Source organism: Ursus arctos, unplaced genomic scaffold (assembly GCF_023065955.2).
Source record: "Ursus arctos isolate Adak ecotype North America unplaced genomic scaffold, UrsArc2.0 scaffold_30, whole genome shotgun sequence".
NCBI classification, from domain to species: domain Eukaryota; kingdom Metazoa; phylum Chordata; class Mammalia; order Carnivora; family Ursidae; genus Ursus; species Ursus arctos.
In genome coordinates this window covers 26,504,266-26,528,905 of record NW_026622986.1, presented here as the reverse complement: position 1 = coordinate 26,528,905, position 24,640 = coordinate 26,504,266, and the positions used below count along the sequence as shown (strand labels likewise).

Genomic DNA, 24,640 nt, shown 5'->3' with positions numbered 1-24,640 from the left:
CCGAAGCTCCCTGAGGGTTCCGCCCCACCGGATTCCGTGAGATAAACCACACGAAGGGGCGCACGCCTCACACTGAATTTGGCGCAGAGTAGATCCTGTGGAAAGCATGTGCGGAGCACAGCCCACGAATACGCCGGAGGGCTGGTGGCGCGGGGAGCACGCGTCCAGGCTGTGTTAGAGCTCCACGTAGAAGAGGGAACGCTCATCTTGCATCCGTCATCCAGTGGGAAGGCAAATCGATCGTTTCCCCAGACAGCACTCCTCTTCCACACACAGCGGCCATAAAAGCAGAGGCTCCAAAACTTGCAGAGGCCGTGAAGCCCTCGGCCGCGGCACGGGGCTCCGAGAACGCACACGTGAGTCAAGCCCAAAGTCGCCGCTGAGGCGGAGCCAAGTCTGGGAGGACGCAGGTCTGCAGACTCGGAGAGGAGGGACACGCAGACCACTCCACCTGACATCACTGCGCGGGAGCCGGGGTCCCCCCCCCCGCCCCAGAGCGACGCCCTCCCTTCCTCCCCAGCCGTAGGGGGACACACACCGCAGCACGAAACCCAGGCCATTTATTGGTCAACCAAACAACGACCTCGCCCAGAGACTCACAGGCCCACAGACACTGTCCCCAGAGGACGGAGAGGACTGGCATCCGTGTCCGGGGATGCAGACGGACGGTGCCCTGAGCAACCAAGTTCACATTCAGTCACCCCACAACGTGCTTCCGGGCAGAGAGAACCACTTGTCTGGGCTCCGTATTCAGTGACATACACGGGGGATGCTTTCCACGCAGAAAGTCTGACAATGAATGCTGGATTTCTCTATTGAGAGCCAGCTACAAAGGCCCCAAAGCCTGCTTGCACCGAGGTTTTGTCCTCGATTTAAAAACATGCTTTTCCCCTGAGGGCCTCTGAGCAGGGGCTGTAAAGAATTGCAACGAGGCCCTTGAAGTCGGACAGAATTAATGTGACTCCCTCCTCCGGCTGGATCTGGATGGGACACTTGAAACCCTGACCACACCCACTTTGTTCTTTCCCAGGACTGCTTGTCACGGAGGAGAGCTTGGTGAAGCTTGAGAATGATTTGCAGTAGAGGTAGAGTCGATGGTCTGGGGTTTTGTGTGTGTGTTTTGCAAGGGTGGGGGGGGGGGCTTCCTTTCAGCTGCAAGCACACCTTTCCAATCGAGCGCGCAAATGCACATGTCATCAGGGCTGAAATAGTGCCTGGAAACTAGGACTGGGAGGTGGCCGGACGGAGAGGGCTCCCATTAAAGCCACTGGAAGGAGACAGAGTTTGGCCCAGAGGAACCTGTGCTTTAGTGCCAGCAGTGCCGGGCGGCGGGAGGACGTAAGAAAGAGAAGGCCGAAGGAGAAACGAACCTGTGGAAGTCACTGCAGGTTCCCGAGCACTGACTACGTCCCTGTGCAACCACGCCGGGTCACAGACATACGCGATTCAGGACAAAGGGAAAGAACACTCAGAGGCCACTGGAAGGCTGTTTCACCCCAGGAATGATGGCCCATTATCCTCCCAGGGGCCGGCTTGAAGACAGGTCCATACCTCCACCTTCCGGGTAAAGAAACCGAGGCACAGAGGTGATAAATTACATGTAGACTTTCAAAAATAATAATAATAAATAAATCTATGACTGCTTCTACGTCATAGGAATATCATGCCGGGAAACCTCTGATTCTACCTGGGTTCCAGTTGGCCGTGTGGACGGTCTTAGTCTGCTGGGGCTGCTATAACAAAACATTACAGTCTGAGGGGCGTGACCAATAGGCATTCACTCCTGCCAGTTCTGGGGGCTGGAAGGCCAGGATCAGGCCACAGGCAGATTCTCCGTCGGGTCAGGGCCCGCTTCCTGGCTCATAGACGGCTGCCTGCATGCTTGTCTGCACAGAACAAGGGGCCCAGCTCTCTGGTCTCTTTGTAAGGGCACTAATCCCATCATGAGGGCTCCCTGCTTATGACCCAATCATCTCCCAAAGGCCCCACCTCCTATTACCATCACCTAGGGATAATGAAGTCAGCATATAAATTTGGTGGGAGGACACAAGCATTGGGTCCATAACATGGACCCAGCAAGCAACATGACCTGTGGACGGCCTGATACTACACAGGAGGGACTCTCATTGCTCTTCAGTGGGAAGGCACAGAAGTTCATGCTCCTGCAATATCTTTTTCTGTATTAAGCTGAGACAAGCCAATTTTTTGCACACTCAGAAACCGCATTTCTTCCCAAATAAAAACCTCTTCTCTTATTTCTAAATGAGGAAACATATTTTTTTTAATGCCTCCAGTTTGTCCAACATGGCACCAAATACTTGATATTTGACCCTTACGACACTCTTAAGAGCTTGGCATCCCACTTGGTGGATGAGGACGCGGAGGCTCAGAGAGGTTAAGCCATCTGCCCAAAGTCACAACGCTAACCATGATCTGGTTGACTCCAAAGCCCACTATGCCTTTTCCAATGTTAGCAACATGCTCACAGGTTTGTTTGCCACACCCATGAGGGGGCTGTCATGCCTCCTTCCACGGTGGCAGGAGCAGAGGGTGTGAATGAAGAAATCGCACTCTACCGGCCCTTCTCTGGCCGAGGCTGATCTCAGTGACAGGGCCAGAGACCAGGTGCTGCTCCCTCCTGCGAAGGTTGGGGGGGGGGGCAGGAAGCTGTTTCTAGCAAGGGCCATGATGGGGCGGCTCCAGGCCCTTCTGCTGCCACACATCAAGGTGGCTCAGGTGCAATTCCAAGGGGCCATAGGATGCAATGGAGGGATGATGGCTGTGGCAACAGCAGCCATTGTATTCTGGGCGTCACAGGTTCCTTACAAATGCCTGGGCTCATGCTCTGTTGGTAACAGAGATGGGACACCTGAGTTGTCCCCCGTGTGCCTTCCTGAGCGTACACCTGGTCAACCTGATGGGTCTAACAAGTCACTGGCATTGAGCTGACCTTCTCTATTGTAAGCACCTGCAGAGCACAGCATGTGGCTGAATCCGATTCCCCAGCACCTGGTGTTCCCACCATGGAAACTGGGGATGTGGTGGAGCCAACTTAGAGAAACCCTTTCACCCATTCATCCATTCTTTGAACACTGAGGGGCACGTTAGACAACACGCTGTTGGATGTGATAGAAATGTCATGGGCTCGTGTGAAAGACTTGTTTTCAAATTTTGGCTCTTAACAATCTTGACAAGCCGTGTGCCCTTGAGAAAATTTTTGCATGACTTTTCTGTAGTCTCATCAGCCAACCTGCTTCATACGCCTGTAAAGCAATGAGGTGGAATCGTACCTGGACGGGAGGTGACATGATTGGGCTCTAAATGACAGCGTGATGTGTTCATGGGCAAGAATCCTCATGCACTCCCCCTGGTAGGGACCCCCGCCTCTCCCACATCAGACAGGGACCTGCTGTGGCTTCAGTGCTCGGCCAAAAATTTCAGACCTGTGACCTCTGGGTAAGACCAGAAGACTAAAGAATATCTGACCAATGAATCATCCCACCCCATGAAAGAGGGAGAGAGAGAGAGAGAGAGAGAGAGAGAGAAGAAAAAATAAAAAGAAGAGGGTTGGAGGGGAAGGGGAGCAAGTGGGAGCAGGTTTTCCAAGAAAGACCCCTCATCTCTTGGTATGGAAGTTCCAGATAAGTTTGGGGACATTCGAGGAAAGTTCCCTTGTGGTTTGGAACCCACTCATGTATGACTCTGAGGGTCGTGTCAGTGAAAACTTGACTGGCCTTGAAAACCCGATCACAGAAGCATGACTGTCTTTGATGGTGGCCTTACATAAGGGCTTAAAGGACAGAACAACCCTGTCCTCTGCAGGGCTTCTATGACAGCTGAGGGTGATTTTTTTTCCTAAAGGAACGAGCCCACAAAGTGTTACAGAGAATTGTAGTGGGAGAAACACGAACAGCTTGGGCTGAAAGGCACAGAGTACACATTGAAATGATGCCTTTGGACCCCAGACCTGGTACAGGTGGGAAGCAGGCTGAGAAAAGGAAGCCCCAGGAAAAGGAAGGACGACCCAGAGGGAGAAACAGAGGCCAGTGGAGTGTGAAAGCCGTGGCCTTTACCCCGGGAGCTGTCCGCCCGTACCCACCTGCCTTTCAAAAGTGCTCTGAGCCTGTGACTTGGGTGCCTTCCCACCTGCCACTCTGGCCCAACAGGAGGGTCCGCAGAATTATCCTCTGCTTGTCCCATTGTTGTCTGTTGTTGAGTGTGGGAGGGGGCAGATAGTTTGTGTCTCTAGTTTATAAATTTCATATCAAAGAGAAGTGGATTTGAGGGCTCAAGGAGCCTCGTCAGTATGGACCTGGTTTGGATAAACTGACGCTTCACGAGGACGAGGCTTGGGGGGCCTTGGGAGGGGCTGAGCACATCTTGCATGTGGCAAGGCCATGAATGGCTGTGGGACAGAGGGCCTCCAAGATGGCCCCTGACAATCCCTCCCTCTGGTATTCTCAGGTCTGTGCTGTCTGTCTCTTGCAGAATGGACTGACCCATGGAACCAACAGCACACTGCAGAACTGAAGCAGGCAACTTCCAAGGCAGCTCTAACACTCCGGCTTCCCCTTATTCTCTCTCGGAGCCCTTGCTCTGGGAGAAGCCAGCAGTCACGTCATGAGGGCCCTGGAGCAGGCCTCTGCCAGGCCCACCTGGTGAGAAACGGAAGCTTCTGCCCACAGAGAGCGTGCACTGGCCGACCGTGCACGGGAGCCATCCTGGCGGGCAGACCCCCGGCCTCCTTCAGATGGCTGCAGGGCCCTGGCTGGTTCTATTACGGCAGCCTCGTGAGAGAACCCAAGGCCCACAATTCCACTAAAATGCTCTTCAATTCCTGCCCCACAGGCACTACGCAAAAATAATAATACGTTTAGTATTGGTTTCAGCCGCTACGATGTGGGGTAATTTGTTACCCAGCAACAGGTAACTATTACAGGGTGGAAATGAACACGTCGAAGATTTCATTCCATTTGTTAATTAACGATGAACATAGGAATACGGTTCCCAGAGCGTTTGAGGAACTTGATATTTATGGGCCGTTTGATGAAGAGCCGCCAGAATCTGAGTGCTAGGTTAATACAGAATAATACGAAACTGGTTCTTGTCCTAGGGAGTGATGAATGGCCACCTTTGGGTTATCTTTTCTACCAAAAAGAATTCAGTTTCCTCTCTGTCAGTCAAAATCTGAAGCTCACACAGAACTTCTGAGACCCTGAATCGACGGAACGCAGGGAGTGGAGTCATTCTTCATGGTGAGAGGCTGCGCTGGGGCTGGTGGTGCGTTTCACAGTATTGCCACCTTCATCCGCGGCTTGTCAGGAACACCCCCCTGCTCCCTGCCAGTCATGACGATCGACCATGTCTCTAGACATTGCAAATGTCCCCTGAGGGACCCAGGGTTGAGAACCACTGCCTCACATCATTAAGGAATCCTTGGGCAGACCTATCAAATGATGCCCATTTCGACACTGACATGCCATGCCATCCACTTTTTGGCCTCATTTCCAAGTTTTAAATCTGTTCTCATAACAAGCGTCCATGAGCCAGGAACAGAGAAAGGAAGCTCCCTCCCACTTCACTGCTTCCAAGGAAAGGGGGCTCCGGCCCCTTGCTGCTGCCCGAGCTAAAACTGAACACGCAATATGGTCTCCTTCACCTCCGCCCACAGGGGATAGGAATGAACGGGCAAGGAGGGCAAATACGGTCAGAGTAGGACATGGGGTCAGAGAGCTTCCAGGGGTAAGCCAGACAGCACTAGAGAGAGACCTGTCTCATAGCAGCTGGGGCAGGAAGCTCAGTTGTTAGCCCATAGAAAGGTAAGGAGAGGAACAGGATGCCCAAAGAGACCCCAGGCCCTAACTAAGGTTTTTTGGGTTTTCTTAGCTATCTTTTCAAAATCATTTTAAACATGCAAGCAATATTTACCTAATAAAAAAGAAGAAATTTGAATTCACCTTTGGGGGCAGATTGATTCTTTGTTTTGAAAGGAACCATTAAATAAATTCCTTAAATGAATTCCCCTTTAAACTGATGAGAAGGATAGAAGCAGAAAAATGTTCACCCTTAGCGCAGAAGGCTGACCTACAGCCGGTCTAGCTCCGATAAGGATCGAATATGTGCTGCTTGCTACACTCTTAAAGGGTCTCACAACGGCCTATAAACCTCACCCATTGTTAATGTCCAGAGCAACGATAAGCAGCAGAGAAATCTTGCAAAAGTAGTTTTACGAGGAGAAATTCGAAGACGATGTTTATGATCTAATACTCCCTACGTGTCCCCTCCCCCTCGAGCACCAAGTGTACAACTGCCAGCTTCACACAGCAGAAGCACAGCCCTGTCTGCCCACAGGCCCCGTCCCCGTGCTACTTAAATAAACTAAGTGGCACCATACGACATCTCAAGAATTCTTTCGTGGCCGTCACATTCGAAAAGCCGGCAACAAAACCATTACCTCGATTAGTAAATATAAAGCAAATACTCACCATGCTTGTTGAGTCTGTTGGCCTGTACGTGGCTGTTTGAGGCTGAGACACTCCATTCTGCACAGAGTAAATGGCAACATCAGAATCGCACCTGGAAAAAAGAAAATGAATTGGCCGGCAATCGGTTTGTAGCAACTGTACCTGTGGCATGTGGGGCGATGAGTCTGCAGGAGGCCAGACCAGGTTGGAGAATTCCCCCACCAGGGAAGGAAGAAAGGCCAGGGCAAGGAACCTGGGTGGGGCTTGTCGTCACAGCCTTTGGGGATGCAGTGGCACTACGCTTAGTATTAAGGCCCAGTGAGGACTCATGTTAGACAGTCATGTTCTGATGGACCAGTTTCGTCAGGGACCAGAAGGCAAGGGAGCACTCCAGAGGCCAAAGGGGTATCCCTCAAACCTAGGGGCCATTTCAGTTGCCAGTCATCCTGGGAACAGGCTGGTCTTGGGACGGGGAACAAGGATCAGGGAGGTCAGCCTCTGAGGTGTGAGACCACCATTCTTTCTGGTCCTCCCAGCAGCTGGGCTGGACCCTGAATCAGGGATGTACACAAAGCCCTCCTGGGGAGGGAGGTGGCCCCTCCTTCCCATGAAGGCCATCTGGAAGGCAGATGGGGGAGCCCTGGAAAGCACCCCAGGACAGACCCACCGTGAGACTCTAAGGGTAGCCACATCCAGTAGGCTTATCACCTACCTATGCTGTATCTCCTTCTCCCTCTTCCTCCCTAGCTCATCAACCCAGTCTGGTTTCTGTTGTGGGGGAGGAATTTAAAGGAAAAGCCTGTTCTGTGCCTAAATTGCAGTGCCAAGTGCCACAGCTGGCACGCTCCTAAGGACAGCAGCCTGGGGGAAAGGAACAGTGGCCTGGCCCAATGCCAGAGCATGTATGCAACACCATAAGCCCCACAACGGACCTGAGAGATCTCAGGAAGACTGAGAACCTGAGCATGGAAGTGACCCAACTTTAACAATTCCCAAGTCCAACATGCAGCTGGGGAACTCATGGAAAGATGAAGTGTGGTTGAGGTGTGGTCACAGACCGGACATGCAGTCTATTGGTGAATGATGAGTAGACAGGCAGGCAGAGACACAGGTGGAGAGGATGGATGGATGGATGGGTGGACGGATTGTTGGATGGATGGGTGGCTAGGCAGGGAGACAGATACAGGTAAAGGATGGATGGTGAGAGTTCAGAGCATGTCACCCCAAAGGAGGCCACCTTGGCATATTGATTATTTTGAGTTAAAAGACTTAAAAAACAGCTGGTGTGGCTGAGTCAGTTAAGCAGCTGACTCTTGACCTCAGCTAGGTCTTGATCTTAGGGTTGTGAGTTCAAGCCCTGCACTGGGCTCTATGCTGGGCATAGAGCCTACAAGAAGGAAGGAAGGAAGGAAGGAAGGAAGGAAGGAAGGAAGGAAGGGAGGGAGGGAGGGAGGGAGGGAGGGAGGGAGGGAGGGAGGGAGGGAGGGAAAAAAAAAAAAAAAAAAAAAAAAAAAAAAACAGCAGGTGTAAGAAAGACACTTGGACCCTCCTTTTCCTTCCTGAAAGCAGAAGGTAAAACTCCCATATGAAAGTGCCCTCCCTGTCCCAGGAGGAAAGAAACATTCTTATCATCAGAGACTGAGAAATGGGGGCCAAGAGATCTGCACAAGCAAATGTTTTTAAACAGACCCGTATCTTCCTAGATACTTTGTCACAGTTTACTACTCCTAGCCCAAAACCCTTTGTCTTTTCAATAAATAAAAATGTATTGTCTCTTTGTCTAAAAGGTATGAAAGCTTCCTGTTCTGGTCACTTCTTCAGGTCTTCATTATCTTGAGATGCCTCCCACATACAAGAAAATATTTAATTAAACTTGTACGCTTTTCTCCTGCTAATCTGTCTTATGTCAATTTAATTCTGAGACCCAGCTGCAGACCCAAAGAGGGTAGAGAAGAATTTTTCCTCCCCTACAATAGATAAATAGATACAGATACAGATATAGGTATGGGAAGGGAAGGGAAGGGAAGGGAAGGGAAGGGAAAGATAAAGGGAAGAAAATTAGAGAGGCAACATTTATATTTATTATCTTCCTAAGATGTGGACAAGGGGCAAAGAAAGGATGTGGAAACATAAAGGAAAGAGAACCACAAATTGCAAATTACTTGCTTTTGCTTGTCACAATCCAGGCGCTGCAGAGGTCAAGTTCAAAGCTCCCCAGACTTCTAGGGAATGTGTTCTAGGACACATTTCACAGCAGTTTCACCCAACACCAACCAGGACATCACAACTTAGCGTGAAATAGAAGTCCAAGGCCAAAGGGTTGGCCCATTGTCACAGTAAAGGTGGTAAGCAGAGAAAGTTGTCCAGACGGGCCCCGAGGGAACACTTGTCCTTGTGGGTGTCTCTGCGAGCTGCCTGACCCCACATACATGGGGTTCCTTCAGGAAGGTTCTGCGGCTCTTCACCTGCCTTCCACTGAAAGGGAAGGTTATGATACTTTGCCTACTTCCCCAGGGTGTGTCAAGCAGCTCAAACAACTATTCTAGAGAATGTGGCTATTTGGGGATAAAAGACCCTATGCAGGGCTACCTAATGTCACTTAATAACTACACAAGGCCCCCAGAAACATGACAGCCAAACAGATTGTGCCAAAGGCTTTTGTGACGAAATGGAGCGCCGTGGGGCGTTAAGAGTTCTAATCCCCTGTGAAAGGCCTAACCGGGGAGCCCAGTCATATACAATGTGCATATTTTTCTACACATAAAGCTGATTATCTACCACTACCTGGAAACAACGGAAAAATTACTTGTAATTATTCTAGACTAAAAAATAGTGAGTTCTGGAAGTTTTTTGGCTCCCCTCCTACCATGCCCATTAACAGCGCTAAAGAGGAAAGAATACCGTGCTGATTTGGAGTGACGCAATGGGTGACAGCGTGCTTCATGTTTCAGAGGAGGTGGGCGAGAAAGATCTACCTTTAAAGAACTCCAATTAAAGTAATTACCATTGTTACCAAAATTACTGTTTTTAAAAGCCTGAAGTCCTCTATTGGAGAACACTTCAGAAAGCTGTGGAAAAAACCCACATGACCAGCACGATTAGGGAGAACAAAAGCCAAGCATTGTTTAAAGCGAGCTGCTTAAATCCTCCCATGCCTCCGTGCCGTGGTGGGAAGTCACCATTCCTGAAAGCCTGTCATACTTTCTTAAGTTTTCAAAGAGCTGTCAGCAATATTCCCAGGGTGGGAGGGCGACCGGCACGTGAGCGGAGCTGCACGCGGCAGGTCGCGCGGGGCGACGGCTGTCTCCTTCTGGCTCCTCCCGAACTTCTCTTCGGACGAGGCACATGCTGTGGCTCCTCGTTCTGGGCCTTGGGGTGGATGGGCCACGACGGGCAGGGATCAGGGATTCTAGAAGGTAGTCCAGAGTCTATCCGGGATAACCTTTGTGCTCTTGACGTGGTGCCGGAAAGATCTAGATGTTGGTGGGGATGCTCTCAGATTAGATGGGGAAGGACTGTTTTTGCACATTTTCAGTGTGTTGCAGATGGAAATTTTCTGTAAAGTGCCCTAATAATTAACTACTAGGAATATAAAATTAATAAAACAAAGAAACACAAACTATAAGCCCCATGACATTGTTATCAGGCTCAACAGGTAAATACAAATTACCCTGTGCAATTGCTAGAAAAATGCTAAGAGCTTCCTCTCGATTTCTGTACTTCCCCTGCTGCAGACCACGGGTCCAGGGCTACCCTTCAAGCAGCTCTGATGTAGGACAGCACACCCCCAAGTCGCCACTAGAATACTAAGTCACCCAAGGTGGTCACAAGCAGATGGTTCTACTGGTCAAATGAGGTGTGGAAAATGCTACATCTCCTTTTGGACGGTCACCGTGCATGGTGGCAGACGAACAGCTCTGAGAGATCCTGCTTCAAAAGGAGCAAAAAACTCCCTTTCTTGAGCCCAGTTTTCCAAATTTATTTGCTCACTTTCTCTTTCTCTCTCCTTTTATTTGTTTACTGATGAACTCATCTTTGTATAACACGCCATTCGCCCGACGACATCCCACCGATCCCACGCTAAGAAATGCTTGCCGGGGGTCTGGCCTTACGGGCATCTGCCCAGCCTCGGACACGGTGGTCAGTGACGCCGGACCCCAAAGTGGAAAATACCTGGTGTCGGCAGGTGTCTGCCCGCCCACGTCGACCCCACAGTGGTGATGTCTGGACCCATCTGTGGACCATACCAAAGGAATTGGTCCTCGTGACAGTCAGGTTCCTCTTCGTCCTTCAGCAGCAGATAGGAACTCCAGCTGTTAGCGCTACTACCCTTTGGCAGTGGCCTGGCATGCTGGGACTCTGCGGCCTTTAGCAAAACTCCGTGCATAGAATAAACTCAATCAAGCGTAAGGAGACCGCGAGCTACGCTGGGGAGCAACGACGCACCAGCTACAGCGACACTGTTTATCTTTCCCTGGACTCACTCAAGCTAGGCCCAGAATGGCTTTTCCTAATGAGCTGGCATCAGGCAAACATCGCCTAGTGCAATCAGTGTCCTTACAGGAGGCTTCCGAATACTGCTTGGAAATACATTTGAATGCACTCAGCCTCCCAATTTCCCTCTAACAAAACAATTATCTACAGTCCAATTTCCACACGCGGAACCCCAAGCGCCTTTCACACTGGGGTCAGGAGAATGAGGGTCTGGTGGTGCCAGGAACTTGATTGCCAGTGGTTTTAACAGTCGTGGAGACCACAGGTGGCTGCAGCAGGTCTGGAATACCACTGTCTTCCAAGGACAGGCCTTCTCTGCTGTTGTCTCACAAATCAAAGGCATGCCAAAGTCAAGGCCCCTTGCTTGTTTCCTGTTCAATCTCTTCACAGTTTCCTGCGTCCCTAACACCATCTTGTACCCCTGTGGGATCACTACTTCACAATCTACTCCAATATAAGACATCCCGAGTCACAGGAAACAGTGTTTCTAGGCCTGGGAGTCTTCCTGGGACCCACGTAGGCACAGAACTTCTTAGAAAATGGAGCGACTTGTCCGCGTGTTGCATCGTCCCTCCACACAACCGATGTGAATCACCAGCGACCAAGAGACTTTCCATTGACACAGGCATAGTTAGGAGGACCCCAGACTATGTCACAGGCTTCTATGTGGTTATGAAACATGCCAGAAAATTCTTAAATATGCCTCCCGGCCAAAGGTGGAGTCTGATTCCCCTCCCTGTGAAGAAGGGCCAGCAGGGGGCACTTGGTCCTGACAGACTACAGCAGGAGAGGTGGCTGCCTGTCTCCCAAGGCAAGGCCAGGAAAGGGGTACAGCTTCCTCCTGGATGTCTCTCTCTCCCTTTCTGGGGACATAGAGCTGTGGAGCCCTGAGCTGACACATAGGAAGTGTCACCATCTGGAAGATGCCATGCTGGAAAGACCATGAGTGGATAAGGAGCTCCAGCTCTTCCCACCCAGGTGCCACGCATGGGAGTGAAGAAGCCTCTGAGATGCTCTCAGCTGCTCCTGAATTGTGTGAGATAATAAATATTCATGGTTGTCTCAAGCCATGAGGTTTGGGGTGATTTGTTACTTGGCCATAGATAGCTAATACACTCCTTGAGTGGGGCACCATTGGAGTCCTTTCTACTTCTCTTTTCCTCAGCACACACTGTTGGCCTCTTGAAGACTCCGCAGCTATAGGAGCTCACCTACAAAGGAACCCAAGCACACCTGCTCTCGCAGACTTAGCCTTGCCTGCCTCCCCGCCCCCATAGCTCACACTTCGATTCATGCTGCTTGCCTCCTTGGTGCTGACTCCTACTTTCTACCTGAGACACCTGTAGTTATGAAGCCCAGCTGGTCACTTGGTTGCTACCTTGAACACTCTGTTCTCTTGAGTTGTCAAGCTTAGCTCTCTCAGGCACCCACCATGCTCCTGGTGAGCTGATGTATCCCATCCCTGGGCTTCTCCACTCACAAGTGAGGAGCCTGAGAGATCCTGTTTCTCTCTCCAGATCCAGGCATGGCCAGATGGTGTCTTCAACTTCCACGTGCTTCCTTACGTAGCATCTGCAAGGCTCCAGGAACAAACAAAGCTGATAACCTCTCAGTGTTCAGCAGAAGCAAGGAGAGAAAACTCTTATTTTCATTAACAGGGGGATGAGCCAATACCCACGAGGAAGTTTTGCAGCCAGGACAGAAAATTTAAACAGGAAAGATCTACTTTTTGTTGTTGTAGTGGTGCGAGGTCTTGTAAGGCTGCGAGTAGGCACAATGCCAGTTTTGTCACCTCTAAAACAGAGATGGTAACAGCGCCAATGTAAGGAGTACATTGGGCAATATACGTGAGATGCTTCGCCCTGTGCCTGACATACAGAAAGAGTTCAATGAATGTAGGCTTTTCTCACTCTCGTGACATCCTATCTCAAGTTTACTATGCCCCGCACTGAGCTCTTCACATTCCTTCCACGCCTCCCACATCTTCCCTATCCTGGACAGCACATTCCCCTTCAACTTACTGAGCCAAAAACACCCCAAACTGCTGGGGCAATGCTGTCTCCTTTCCTTCTCTCACGTTCCGCGTGCAACCAAATGGCAGTGCTTTTGTATTCTACCTTCGAAATAGATTCAGAACTGACTACTTCTAACCACTGGCTGCTCTTCGCTTGTCCAAGCTCTCATCACCTCCCCTTAGTTCCTGGCCGAGATGTGTAGACTCCCCTGCCTGCCACCATCCCCCTTCTGCACCGCCCTGACCAGCTTTTGGACCCGCTGCTGGGAGAACTGTGGTTAAACAGAAGTCACATCCACTTTTTCCTCAAAATCCAGTGGTTTCTGACCATTCTCAGATGAAAGCCCAGTCCTAATGACCTCAGGACCTAATGATCTGGCCCCTGTTCTGGACTTCTCTCTTCCTTCTCTCTCTCTCACCACCACCACCCCGGACCCCCCACATGTTGTAGAACTCTGCTTCCCTGGCCTTCCTTTGGTTCCTCAGGCACACGAAGCTTCGTGTGCTTCAGAACACCTGCACTTGCTATCCATTCTGTCTCAAAGACTCTTAACAAATATCTAAATGGCTTCCTTCCTCAGCTTCTTCCCATCGACTTCTTCGGGAGGTCTTAGCCAACCATCCTAATTACAATTGCAACCCCTCCCAACCCTCTCTGTCCCTCCCCCATGCTTTCATTTTTGCCATAACCCTTCTCACTGTCTACCATACTCTGTATTGACTTTGCCTTGTTTCCCCTCCTGGAATGGAATGTAAGCTCCAGGAGGGTGTGGGGTCTGGGAAACACAGCTGTATTCCCAGTACCTAGAAACAGTGACCAATACATGGCAAGTACTCAAGCATTCATTGGAGGAGGTGGAGGAAGGGAATACAGCATACTAGTTCTTTGCCTCAAATGATCTAGAAAAAATCCAAGCTGATCATGGGTGGATCCTTACTTGGTTTCTAAACTAAAACGGAGAAAACATTTGTCCTTCTTCAGTTGGGAAGGGAAAGATGGCGGCCCCTTGGGTACCTTTCCCTTCATCTTTCACTTGGTTGCAGGTACAGTGGAATCACCATTAGCCTGTGGCTCCCCCTTCTGCTGGTCATAGGCATCATCCTCATTTGCATGTGGGGGTTAGAGTTTACCTCTTTGATAAGGATGCTCGTGGAGTTAGAGATCAGCTCTTATCTCTGGCATGCTAGTTCTCAGGCAGGCCCTCTGACACAGTCAGTGGCAGGCCTCTGAGTTAAGGGACTACTACTGCTCACTCACGGTGGAGTCAACATTGCCCGGAGGTGTGAACAGCTCGATAAATCAGAACGCATGTTGAGCTGGGGGTCGTAGTTTATGGGTTTTAGTCCCATAAACTCTGACATGTACCAGATCCTCAAGTTCCAAGAACTGAAGGAGACCACTCTACACCTGAGGACCCTGCCACGCCCCCACAAACAGAGCTACTCTTCACCTTCCCGGGAGGTGACATCACAGACATCTCAGAGGCCCCCAGCTGTTTCAGACAAGAGCCATGCAACCAGTGGGGAAACAGGAAAACAACTACGGCATTGGGCGGTGACCACCATGCTTCATATACAACAGCTTTTTTCTTCCTGCTTTTATCTGCACTCATTCTTTCCACAAATGCCTATTTCACATCCACCTATGAACAGAAGTTTGCAATGGAGCTTACCTTCAGAGGAGCCTCGTTTTCTGTGTCCTTGACTCCATATTTTCTTTCAGAGCTGTCTACTCCATGCCTCTCTCTGGGGTGAAGCTCAGTGCCTCTTCGGCAAGAAAGGTGATTGGCTCCTTGTCAGATGGGCAACAGAGAGGTTGAGGAAGTTACAGCCCTCAAAAGGCCCTGCTGAAATCTGCTGGCAGAGGCCAACTTTCTGTAACCCCATATGCATGACAAATGGGGTTGGGCAACCTATCTGCAGGTGAACTTAAAAAGTACTTTAGGAAAAAGCGATGGGGGAGGGCAAGGAGAGCAATGACTAAAGATTTACTGGAAACAAACCTGTCAGGAGTTCTGGGTTCATAGGGATGGGTTTGTCAGAGCTGGCATCTACCACGTGGCACGAGGCCCAGGCATAGCAGGTGGCCCAGACATAGCTTTAATTGATAGCTTAATTAAGGAATTAGGTAGGTTATAATTTCCCAACTACAGCTTGCTGCAGCTAAATTTTATCATTTTCCTTTTCCATAGAAACACACATATAGAAGTGAAGGAGGGCTGGGTGTCATGCACCCAGGAGCTGCTGCTCAGGTGGTCTGGCCGGTCTGTATGTACAAAAAGAAGAAAAATTATGTGTTAGGGAGGAAATGCCAACAGGTACTTCCTTCACTCTCAGGAAGCTGCCCCAGGAACCCTGAAAGGGCAATGGTTTTACCCTTTCTCCTCAAGAACTTGCTGAGTTGCCTTCTAGAGAGGAGAAGCACCCTCTCCAACAGCCAGACTAGAGCCTCCAAATGGTGCAGGCCTGTGAAACGAAGTCTCCAGAGACCCGGACGGAGAAGACATACAGCCATCTATCTCACTGATGTCCAGGAGCTCTGCAGAGGCAAACTACGATGGGCTTCACGAGCCACACTGACAGCTGCCTCGGGCCCTGGGAAAATGCTTGGCCCTTTGGCGTGGGTGGGATGGGGCTCAGGAACTTGAACTTCTTCTGTTACTCACAGTGTGGTCCCCTGTCTAGCTGCATCAGCATCACCTGGGAGCTCCTAAGGGACAGAGAACCTCAGGGCAAACTGCATTTCAGCAAGATCCCCAGGGGATTTCTGCGCACATTAAAATTAAACATTTAAGAATCAGTGACTTGGGGTCACCTGGGTGGCTCGGTTGGTTGTGTCTGACTTTGGCTCGGGTCATGATCCCGGGGTCCTGGGGTCGAGCCCTGTATCAGGTTCCCCCGCTCAGCGGAGAGTCTGCTTGTCTCTCTGTGCCCCCACCCCCAGCTTGTGCTTGCTCCCACACTCTGTCTCTGTCTCAAATAAATAAATAAAATCTTAAAAAACAAATCAGTGACTTGGACAATAGATGGTGCAGTCTAGCTTCCAACTTAAAAATTGACTCTTTCCTAAAAAAGTTTCTAACTTGAAACTATAAAAGCAAGGTCTATGAAAACTCTAAGCCACTGGATAGATACCCATAACCGAGATTTGACACCCTTATTTGAATATAAATATGTTAAAGTTTGCAAGAGAAGTGATACTGGAAGTGGTGAGAGTCTCTGATGCGGGAGGGGGTACAAAGCTTTACAGACTAGACAGGAAGGGTGTGGGGAACCCTAGAGACAAACCGCGTTCTGTAATTTGGTCTTCCCGCTGTAGGGTGCTGTGGAGTTTGGAGGACTGACCAAGCTATGGAAACCAGCAATGTGAAGCTAAGAGTCCAGTTCTTTGCTGATCTCTTATGCCAGTGACACCCCTTACTTCTCACACAAACATCCAACTTCGCTACCCCCAAGCACGCCACCGAGTCATTTCCAGGGAGGCTGGCGCTCCAGACGGCACAGGCAGGAAAGCCCTGCGGACAGGAGGCTGAAGGCATGTCATGGGCCACCTCGAAAGCCAGGCTGAGTGAGGATATTCAATTTGATGGTCATGGGGACCCTCTGAAGGAGCGTAAAGCAGGAGAAAGACACAATCCGCGTGGGCTTTAAAGGTACGATTTGAGATCCTGAGATTGAGTAGCAAGTTATTGCAATAAAACAGTCAAGTGTACGGAAGACTTCAAATAGGGTTTTTGTTTTTTTAAAAACCGGGAGTGTAGTAAACAGAATGTCACTTTATTCTGATGGACAGTCATTTATTCCGAGGGACACATAGCAGGCATTCAAGAACACTGTGTTGAATGAACGAATTAATGTAGAGTGATTTAGGGACATCATTACACAGGCCAATCTACACCGTGATGCAGTTAAACCCTAAATGTCGTTAAGCTCTTCCCACCCATATTAAGTGGTCCAAAATACCGTTTCTTGAATACTGGCGGCTGGGCTTGCTGGTTGCTCAGTTCTTCACGTGACTGGATTTCCATCCTCTTCTCCATCAGGTGGAGGGCTCTCTGGCCGCAGGCGGTGCTTGCCCAATCCACCTCCTATCAGCTGTGGGATGGAGCCTCAGTGGGGAAAGGTGAGTTCTGGCCCTTTGCTCGAGGTCAAGTCACTGGACAATTCTGGGCTCGTTTCTTCATCTGTAAACTGCCCATCACAAAACGGAAAGAGCGTTAGGGGTTGAGCCCGCTGCAGACAGGCCTTCTGGACTTGAGTGTGGTCCGTCATCCCGTGAGGTGCCCCGACAGGCACAAGGTGTCAGCTCTGCCACTCAAAAATGGGGGACATCTGCTTGCTCAGGCCAGGTTCATTTTGGCCTCATGTGTTCCGGTGACAAGATTCTGGGGAGGTCCATTGTTCCTGCTTCTCACCAACATACTTCATTGTAAAAGTATCACCTGCTTCTCTTTGCATGAGTTATGATTTCCTGTATCAACTTCAATTAGGTTCTACTTCTCTATGCTTCTCTCAGCATATCTCAGATTTAACTCATAGATTACAGTGGATTTTTAAAACACACTGCACAGACCCCTTCTCAGGCCTCTGATTAAACTTACACACTCCATCTGGTGTTCCAAAAGCTGTTTCAAGCCTGGATTCCTTCTCTGAAGTTATTTGCCAACAACCTATCCATAAATTAATAGTTATGGTATGTTTATTAGTTTCCGGGACTTCTAATAGCATATTGATTCTGGGCAGAAGCTTAGCATCTGGTTTGGCTAAAGAATTTAATTTTCTACAAACCACACAATCTAATCATATCATCTGGGATTGAAACAAACACTAATTCAGTGGCCTTTAAATGCTGATGTGTGCATCTGAGCGAAGCCATACAGTTTTCACCCACCTGCAATGAGGTGTTAAAAAAAAAAAAGTCAATATATTACAAGGGTAACTATATTCAATGTAAAGAACACCTTTTTCTGAGTTTATGCTTTCTTCTTTTTCATGTGTGTTATAAGATTCTTTAGCATATTTTTAATAAACGTATAAACGTGAAAAATAAAAATGGACAGCCCTATGACAGTGCCTTAAATCTGGAGGGATATTTTACTCACCCATAAAATCCAAAAGAACAGCTTACCCTGGACTAATGGAGCATCCAGTGATATTTAAAATATGGGACAAGTCCAGGCTTGAAATCTCCTCCACCCCTTTCTGGTACCAGCAAACACCTGCCATTGTTTCCCATCAGGGCTGGCCAGGGAGGAAAAGATTGGCTTCCCAGACAGGCTTTTAAATAGAAGCCCTTAAATCCAACATTGACTCATGTGGCAGGAAGAGAGTATGAGGCATCTCACTCCCCCCATGTTTCCAGGTCTTCATATTTCTAAGATTTCTGCCTTTCGAAAAATTTATTATTATTGTTTTTCTGACTTCCACTGACCAGGCATCATTGACCTTCAGCTCAAAGGTAGAAACAAGAGGCCCTTTCATCCCCAGGGCACACCGGCCTCAAGCAGTCAGGGTGTGGCTTCTACTCAGTATCCCTGGTCTGGAGCTCCTGGCCAGTGACCACCTGCTGCCTATCAGGGCTGCCCCCAGGAACCTGTGATTTTCTTGGCCCTCCTTCTCCCTCCCCCCCCCCGCCCCCGAAAGACCAGGAGCAAACAACGGAACAGCAATCTGAGAGCCTCTCCGTTGAGGACCAGCATTTGCTGAGTTTCCCCCAAAGCCCTGTCACGTTCACTTTGGATAAAAGCCTAAATGGTAACCCCAGTTGGGAGTATATGTTCTGCTTTGCTCCCACCTCCTATTCCTACCCACCTGGGACAAGCCCTGCCCCGTCTTAGGGGCATTTGCCCCTCCTCACCTCCCTCTCTTGCTTCAACTGATTGTTAGGTCCCACCTTCTAAACCCTTCTCTGCCTGTCCTAAAAGGCTCCAAAGACTTCATGCAAACCACACTTCCATGGCCCTCCTGGAGAGCCCACAGGTCCTAAACCAATGGTGAGCAGCCCCCATGGCCAAGGCACCCATGACCTTCAACACCACAAGGCTGACCTGAGGTGAAGCCAGAAGCTGGAAAGCCAACCAAGGGCTCATGAATACTGTTTAGCTGTCTTCACCGAGCAATAAATCATGAACTTCTCTCCGTATCAATACATGGAAAGCTACCCATATATTTTTAAAGGGTGAACAGTATTCTTTCATGTGGTTATACCGTAATTTAACCTATCCTTTATTGATGGACATTCAAGTTATTTCCAATTTTTCTCAATTATAAATACTGGTGCAAGAAAAATCCTTTCACATCTATTTTTTCCACTTCTATTTTTGTTCATAGAAGTAGTACTGCTGGACTGAAGAATACAAAATATAAATGGACACTGGAAAGCAGTACATTTTTGGGTTGCAATTTTCCTCTCACTAGCAGGGCATGGACATCCTTTCTGCTGTCTTTGCCAATCACTGTTTCAATTTCAACTTCCTTAATTGAGATGTAGAATATGTTTAATAGCTTTGGACTTCTTTATCTGTTCAAGTTCTTTTAATATTCTTTGCCCACATTCCATCTGGGGGTACTTTACAAGTCTAAAAGGAAAAAAAAAAAGCTCTTAAAATATGAATATCAGCCCTTTCCCCATACAAACACATTTATCACCGAACATTTATAAAGCATCTCTGTTCCAAGCACTGTGTGACAAGTGCATTATCTGAATTAATCTGCAGAACAACCTTGTAGGGAACGCCTCATTTTTCCTATTTTGTTCATGAGACAGGTCCAGCAAGGCTGGTGGAAATGCTGAGACATCTCCAAGTTCGTTTTCAAACCCAAGTTTTTTCATCATGCCTCTCAAAACCTCTAAACAAAAATGCCTTCATATGATTTTCAGGAGTGGTAGGATATGGGAGCTAGAAAAAGACATTGGGGCTGGAGAGAGTGGTTATTTCCTTTCTTGCCCTGTGGTCCACACTTCACGGGTTTTGTTGCAGTGTATCCTACACAACTGCGTTGTTGAGCTATAGGTGTGCGACCCTAATTCCTGGGCCCCACCCTGGGGGATTGCGACTTAATTGGTCTGGGGTGGGCGGGCCCAGGCATGAATATTTTTGGCAGCTTCCAGGTGATTCTTACTTGCAGCCATGGCTGGGATCCACCATCTTAGACCACCTCCACCAACCTTTCTGGCTCTAATGCCCACATTTTATAGCGGAAGAAAGCGAGGCCCAGAAAGGGAATAGGACTTGCCCAAGATCACACTGTTGCCAAGGGCAAACTCAGACCACAGTGCAGATTTGACGAACTCCAGTTCTCCTACCAAACTGCAAATGCACAGGACCACCGCGGTCCTTCCTTCTCAAAGGTGACTCCACTAATGGCAGGACTCATGCTTGCGGACATGGCTGACAACTGAAATCTGTCTGCGCGTTAGTGACCTGTCTGCATGTTAGGAGCTGTTTGTGTATTTGTTACTCTGCTCTCCTTACTTCCCGGCTGCAGTGGGAGAATGGCGCATCTTCCACGGCAGTGTGCCAGCGTCCTCTGCCCATCACTGTGGCTGTTTCCCCATGTCAAACTCAGGCCACATCGTTTCCCATGTGCATCATCCTCCTGTTTGCCATCATCACAGGCCCTCCGTGTGCTGGGCACTCCTCCTCCTGGGTCCTTGCCACGCACGTGGGTCATCCGGTGTGCTGGTAACTACGTAATCCACGTGGGCCTTCCCCACAAGACTATCTGCTCCACGAGAGCAGGGACCTCCAGCCCTTGCCTACCACTCTTCTAGCACTTGACAGCGTACCCAGCACAAAGCAGACGAAGAGGCCTCGGGCACTCTCCTCTTAGTGTTTGAGGCAGAACCCTTGACAAACCCCCCTTCCCCACCTCCAGAGATGACAGAGCAGAAAACGGAGTCCCACAGGGCCCCATGATCTGCCCGAAGTCTCACCATGGATTTGCGGCAGAGCTTAGGAACTCCTTCATGAGTGATTTAGCTTTTCGGTGAGCCGCGGCTCATCACTGACTCCTACTTAGCTAGAGAAGCTGACCGCTCCATCGTCTGCACACACGCTACTTCTGCATCGCCTCTCCTATTAGGGGACAGCAAGATACCGTAAGTGCTCTACAACGTCAAGGGTATTCACGGGCAGTACTCAAGGGCTTTCTTGATACAGCCTGCTGTATGTTAATTATGCCGATTTTCCTCCAAATTAAAGTGAAAACTCTGAATTACAGAAAGTTTAATGATTGGTGTTTTAATACTCATGAACACATAAAGTAGCAAACTGGAATAAAAGCACGGGCTGCCTGATAGAAGTACTAAAACGGTCAAAACTGATTTCCAACTAGCATGATTTTTTCCGTGTAAATACGTCCCTCCCCCCAGTCCTCACCTTTACCTGTCAGTCCCTCCAGCTCCTATTCCGCACCTGCCCTTCCCTTCTCATGCAAGCCTCTGGAGAGAGCTGCATCACTCCCACTTGTGCCTGCAAACCCCGCAATCTGAGGCTTGAGGAATGACAGCAGGTGTCAGATCCAAATTCTCTTCAGTCCCAGTCACCAGGCCACCCCGCTGCCTTGTGGGTATGCTGCTGATAGTTTCCCTCTCAAAACGCTTGCTCCTCCAGCCATGGCCGGCTTCTCCTGTGTCACGTGTCACATTCCTGTCTACCTCTGAGCTCCTCACCAGGCTCAGCTCCAGGACATCAAAGCCCACACTCTCTTGTCACTAAACCTTGCCTGGTGGTGGCATGTGATTACAGATCACATTCGAAATTATTATTGTGTGACGATGCTGTGCTGAACACTTTACATACAGTAACTCGTCCAACTCACAGCTCCATGAAATAAATACCAGTCTTCATTTACGGGTGAGGAAAGGGATCAGAGCATCAGCTCCAGGAGGACAGGGACTTTGTTGCTTTGTTACATCACAATTTCACCACTGATGCAAAGTGCACACTCGAGCCAGTCTGGCTCCAAAGCTCAACGGTCAGTCACTGGGCAATGAGCTCTTGCAGAGCCAGTCCATGACTGCTCCGAGTCCTTCACACACTTTCCCTCTGGCACCTCTTAAATGTCAGCGACTCCCCCCCATCTCCCCATCCTTAGCTTGCTCATCTTCTCCCTAGACAAGAACTCTCTCACAGCTTTTACCTCCTACGTGCTGGCAAGCAAGTCCCAAATCTCTCTGGAACGGTCAGCTGTCTGTCAGACAACACCATCTGTCAACCCCCTATTCCTCAAATTCTACATGTCAAAACATGTCATTTTCTCACTAAACCTCAGCCTGCTCCATCTTCTGAGTTCTGTCTATCAGATGGTGGCCCCACGATCTAGCCTACCACCCAACCTGGGCAGCACAAAACTCAACCTTATCACTCGCTCTCCCCTCGGCAGTAAGAATGATGAAGCACGCGGTCTCCGAAGAAAACAACGCATTCACAAGAGCAAGAAAAATAAAATACTTGGGAATAATTTTAACAAAAGAAGTGCAAGACATACTAAAACTACAAAATGTTGCTGAGAGCAATTAAAGAAGATTAAAATAAATGTAGAGACTATGTTTACGGATTGGAAGACTCAACGTTGTTAAGATGGCATTTCTTCCCAAATGGATCCATGGATTCAAAGTAACACCTATCAAAAAACCCAGGAGTGTCTTCTTTTCTTTTTCTTCTTCCTTTTTTCCCCCCCAGACAATGACAAGCTGGTCTTAAAATATATTTAGAAATGCAAAGGCCCCAGGACAGCCAAAACCATTTGAAAAAGAACAAAAGTTGAAGGATGTACACTTTCTGATTTAAAACCTTAAACACTTATAAATATGGTCAAATGAGTTTTAACAGACATACCAAGGTCCCCAATTCAAATGCAGAAAGCATAGTCTTTTTTGTAACACATGATATCCACATGAATTTAGGTCCTTACCTCACACCATACACAAAAATTCATTCAAAATGGCTCATAAACCCATATGTAAGAGCTAAAACTATAAAACTTCTAATAAGAATAAAACAGGAGAAAATCCATTGTGACCTTGGGTTAGGTGGACAGATACAATACTAAAAGCATGATTCACAAAGAAAAAAAACTGAAAAAACTGTACTTCATTAAAATTAAAAACATTTGCACCACAAAAGACACTGTAAGACAGACTGGGAGAAAATATTTGCAAATCATGTCTTATAAAGGACTTGTATCCAGAATATATTAAGAACTCTTACTATTTAATAAGAAAACAACCCAATTTAAAAGTGAGCAAAGGATCTGAACAGACATTTCCCTGAAGAAGATACATGAATGGCCCATAAACACATGAAAAGGTGTTCACCATCATTGGCAACTAAAGAAATGCAAATCAAAGCCACAAGGAGATATCACTAGAGTGGCTGTAATAAAAAAATAGAAAATAACAAGTGTTGGTGAGGATGTGGAGAAATTCGAACCCTCATACGATGCTGATGGGGATCTAAAATGGTGCAGACACTTTGGGAAAGAGCCTGGCACTTTCTTAAGAAGTCAAACATAAACTTACCATAAAAGCCAGCAAGAGCCCAAGGGAAATGAAAACATGTCCACACAAAGACTTGTACACAAATGGTCAGAGCAGAATATGAAAACAATCCACATGTCTACAACTGGTGAATGAACAAAATGTGGTATAGTCACGCAATGGAACACTATTCAGCAATAAAAAGGAATTACTAATACACGCTACAACATAGGATGAACCTCAGAACCATTATGCTAAGTGTAAAGGAAGTCAGATGCAAAAAGCCAGACTGTCTGATCCCATGTATATGAAATGTCCAGAAAAGGCAAACCAGAGAGAGAGAGAGAGAGTAGCTTTGTGGTTTCCTGAGGCTTGGGGCAGGAATGGAGACTGACTGCAAATCGGTACAAGAGATCTTTTGGAGGTGATGGAAAAGTTCTAAAATTGGTTGCTATAATGGTTGTACAACTGTGTAAATTTACTAAAAAATTCTTGATGTGTATGCTAATATGGGTGAGTTTTATGGCAGATAAATGATAGCTTCTTAAAACTGCTGGGCTGGGGGGGAAACAGAGGCTCTAGATTCAGACTGCGTGGACTGAAGTCCTGGCTCCATGACGGGCTGACTGTGTCCCGTGGGCGAGTTACCTCAACCAGCTGTTGTCCCAGGTGAACAGGGACTTAGAGGGTACGTCCCTCAGAGAGTTATTACGAGAATTAAATGAGTTAATGCAGGTTAAACGCTTCAGCACAGAGCCAGACACATAGCAAGCACCCAGTAACGTTCACTATTTTTCTTATTATGATTATAATGATGACATTCAAACAATTATCAAGTTGGGCCAACTTTTCTTAGTAATTAGTTCTCAGATCAATCACCTTTTCTCTGAAACTGCTTGCCTTACAGTCTGTACCACCTTTTGGATAGAACCCTTGCTGCAGTCTTCCTAACGTCCTCCAGGCTTGCTCCCTCCCACACAGCCTCTAGAGACCACACAGGAAATGTGAATATGCCATAGAAAATCGGCTTCGGGGATCTAGTTCTACGGCATGGAAGGCCCCTGTCATCTGGTCTCTCTGTGGAACACTCCACTCCACCCGCCGCACACACACACACCACAGCGGCAAACGTCCCCTTAGGTACCACGCAGGTGCTCACGCCACATGCCCTCGGCAGCCATGTCC

At 48.5% G+C, this 24,640-nt stretch overlaps 1 protein-coding gene across 3 annotated transcripts in view; it reads right to left on the bottom strand.

The window, feature by feature from the left end:
- Positions 1 to 13,168, bottom strand: part of LOC130542137 (uncharacterized) — a 99,608-nt gene extending 86,440 nt beyond the window's left edge. For 2 of the 3 annotated variants that reach the window (XM_057304594.1, XM_057304592.1), the window contains exon 1: positions 6,486 to 7,091. In XM_057304594.1, coding sequence (XP_057160577.1) covers positions 6,486 to 6,635 — 150 coding nt within the window. In that variant the 5' untranslated portion in view covers positions 6,636 to 7,091. Of the gene's footprint in view, positions 1 to 6,485; positions 7,092 to 12,438 lie in introns of those variants that run through there. The other variant, XM_057304593.1, reaches the window with a different exon arrangement.
- Between the last annotated feature and the right edge of the window lie 11,472 nt (positions 13,169 to 24,640).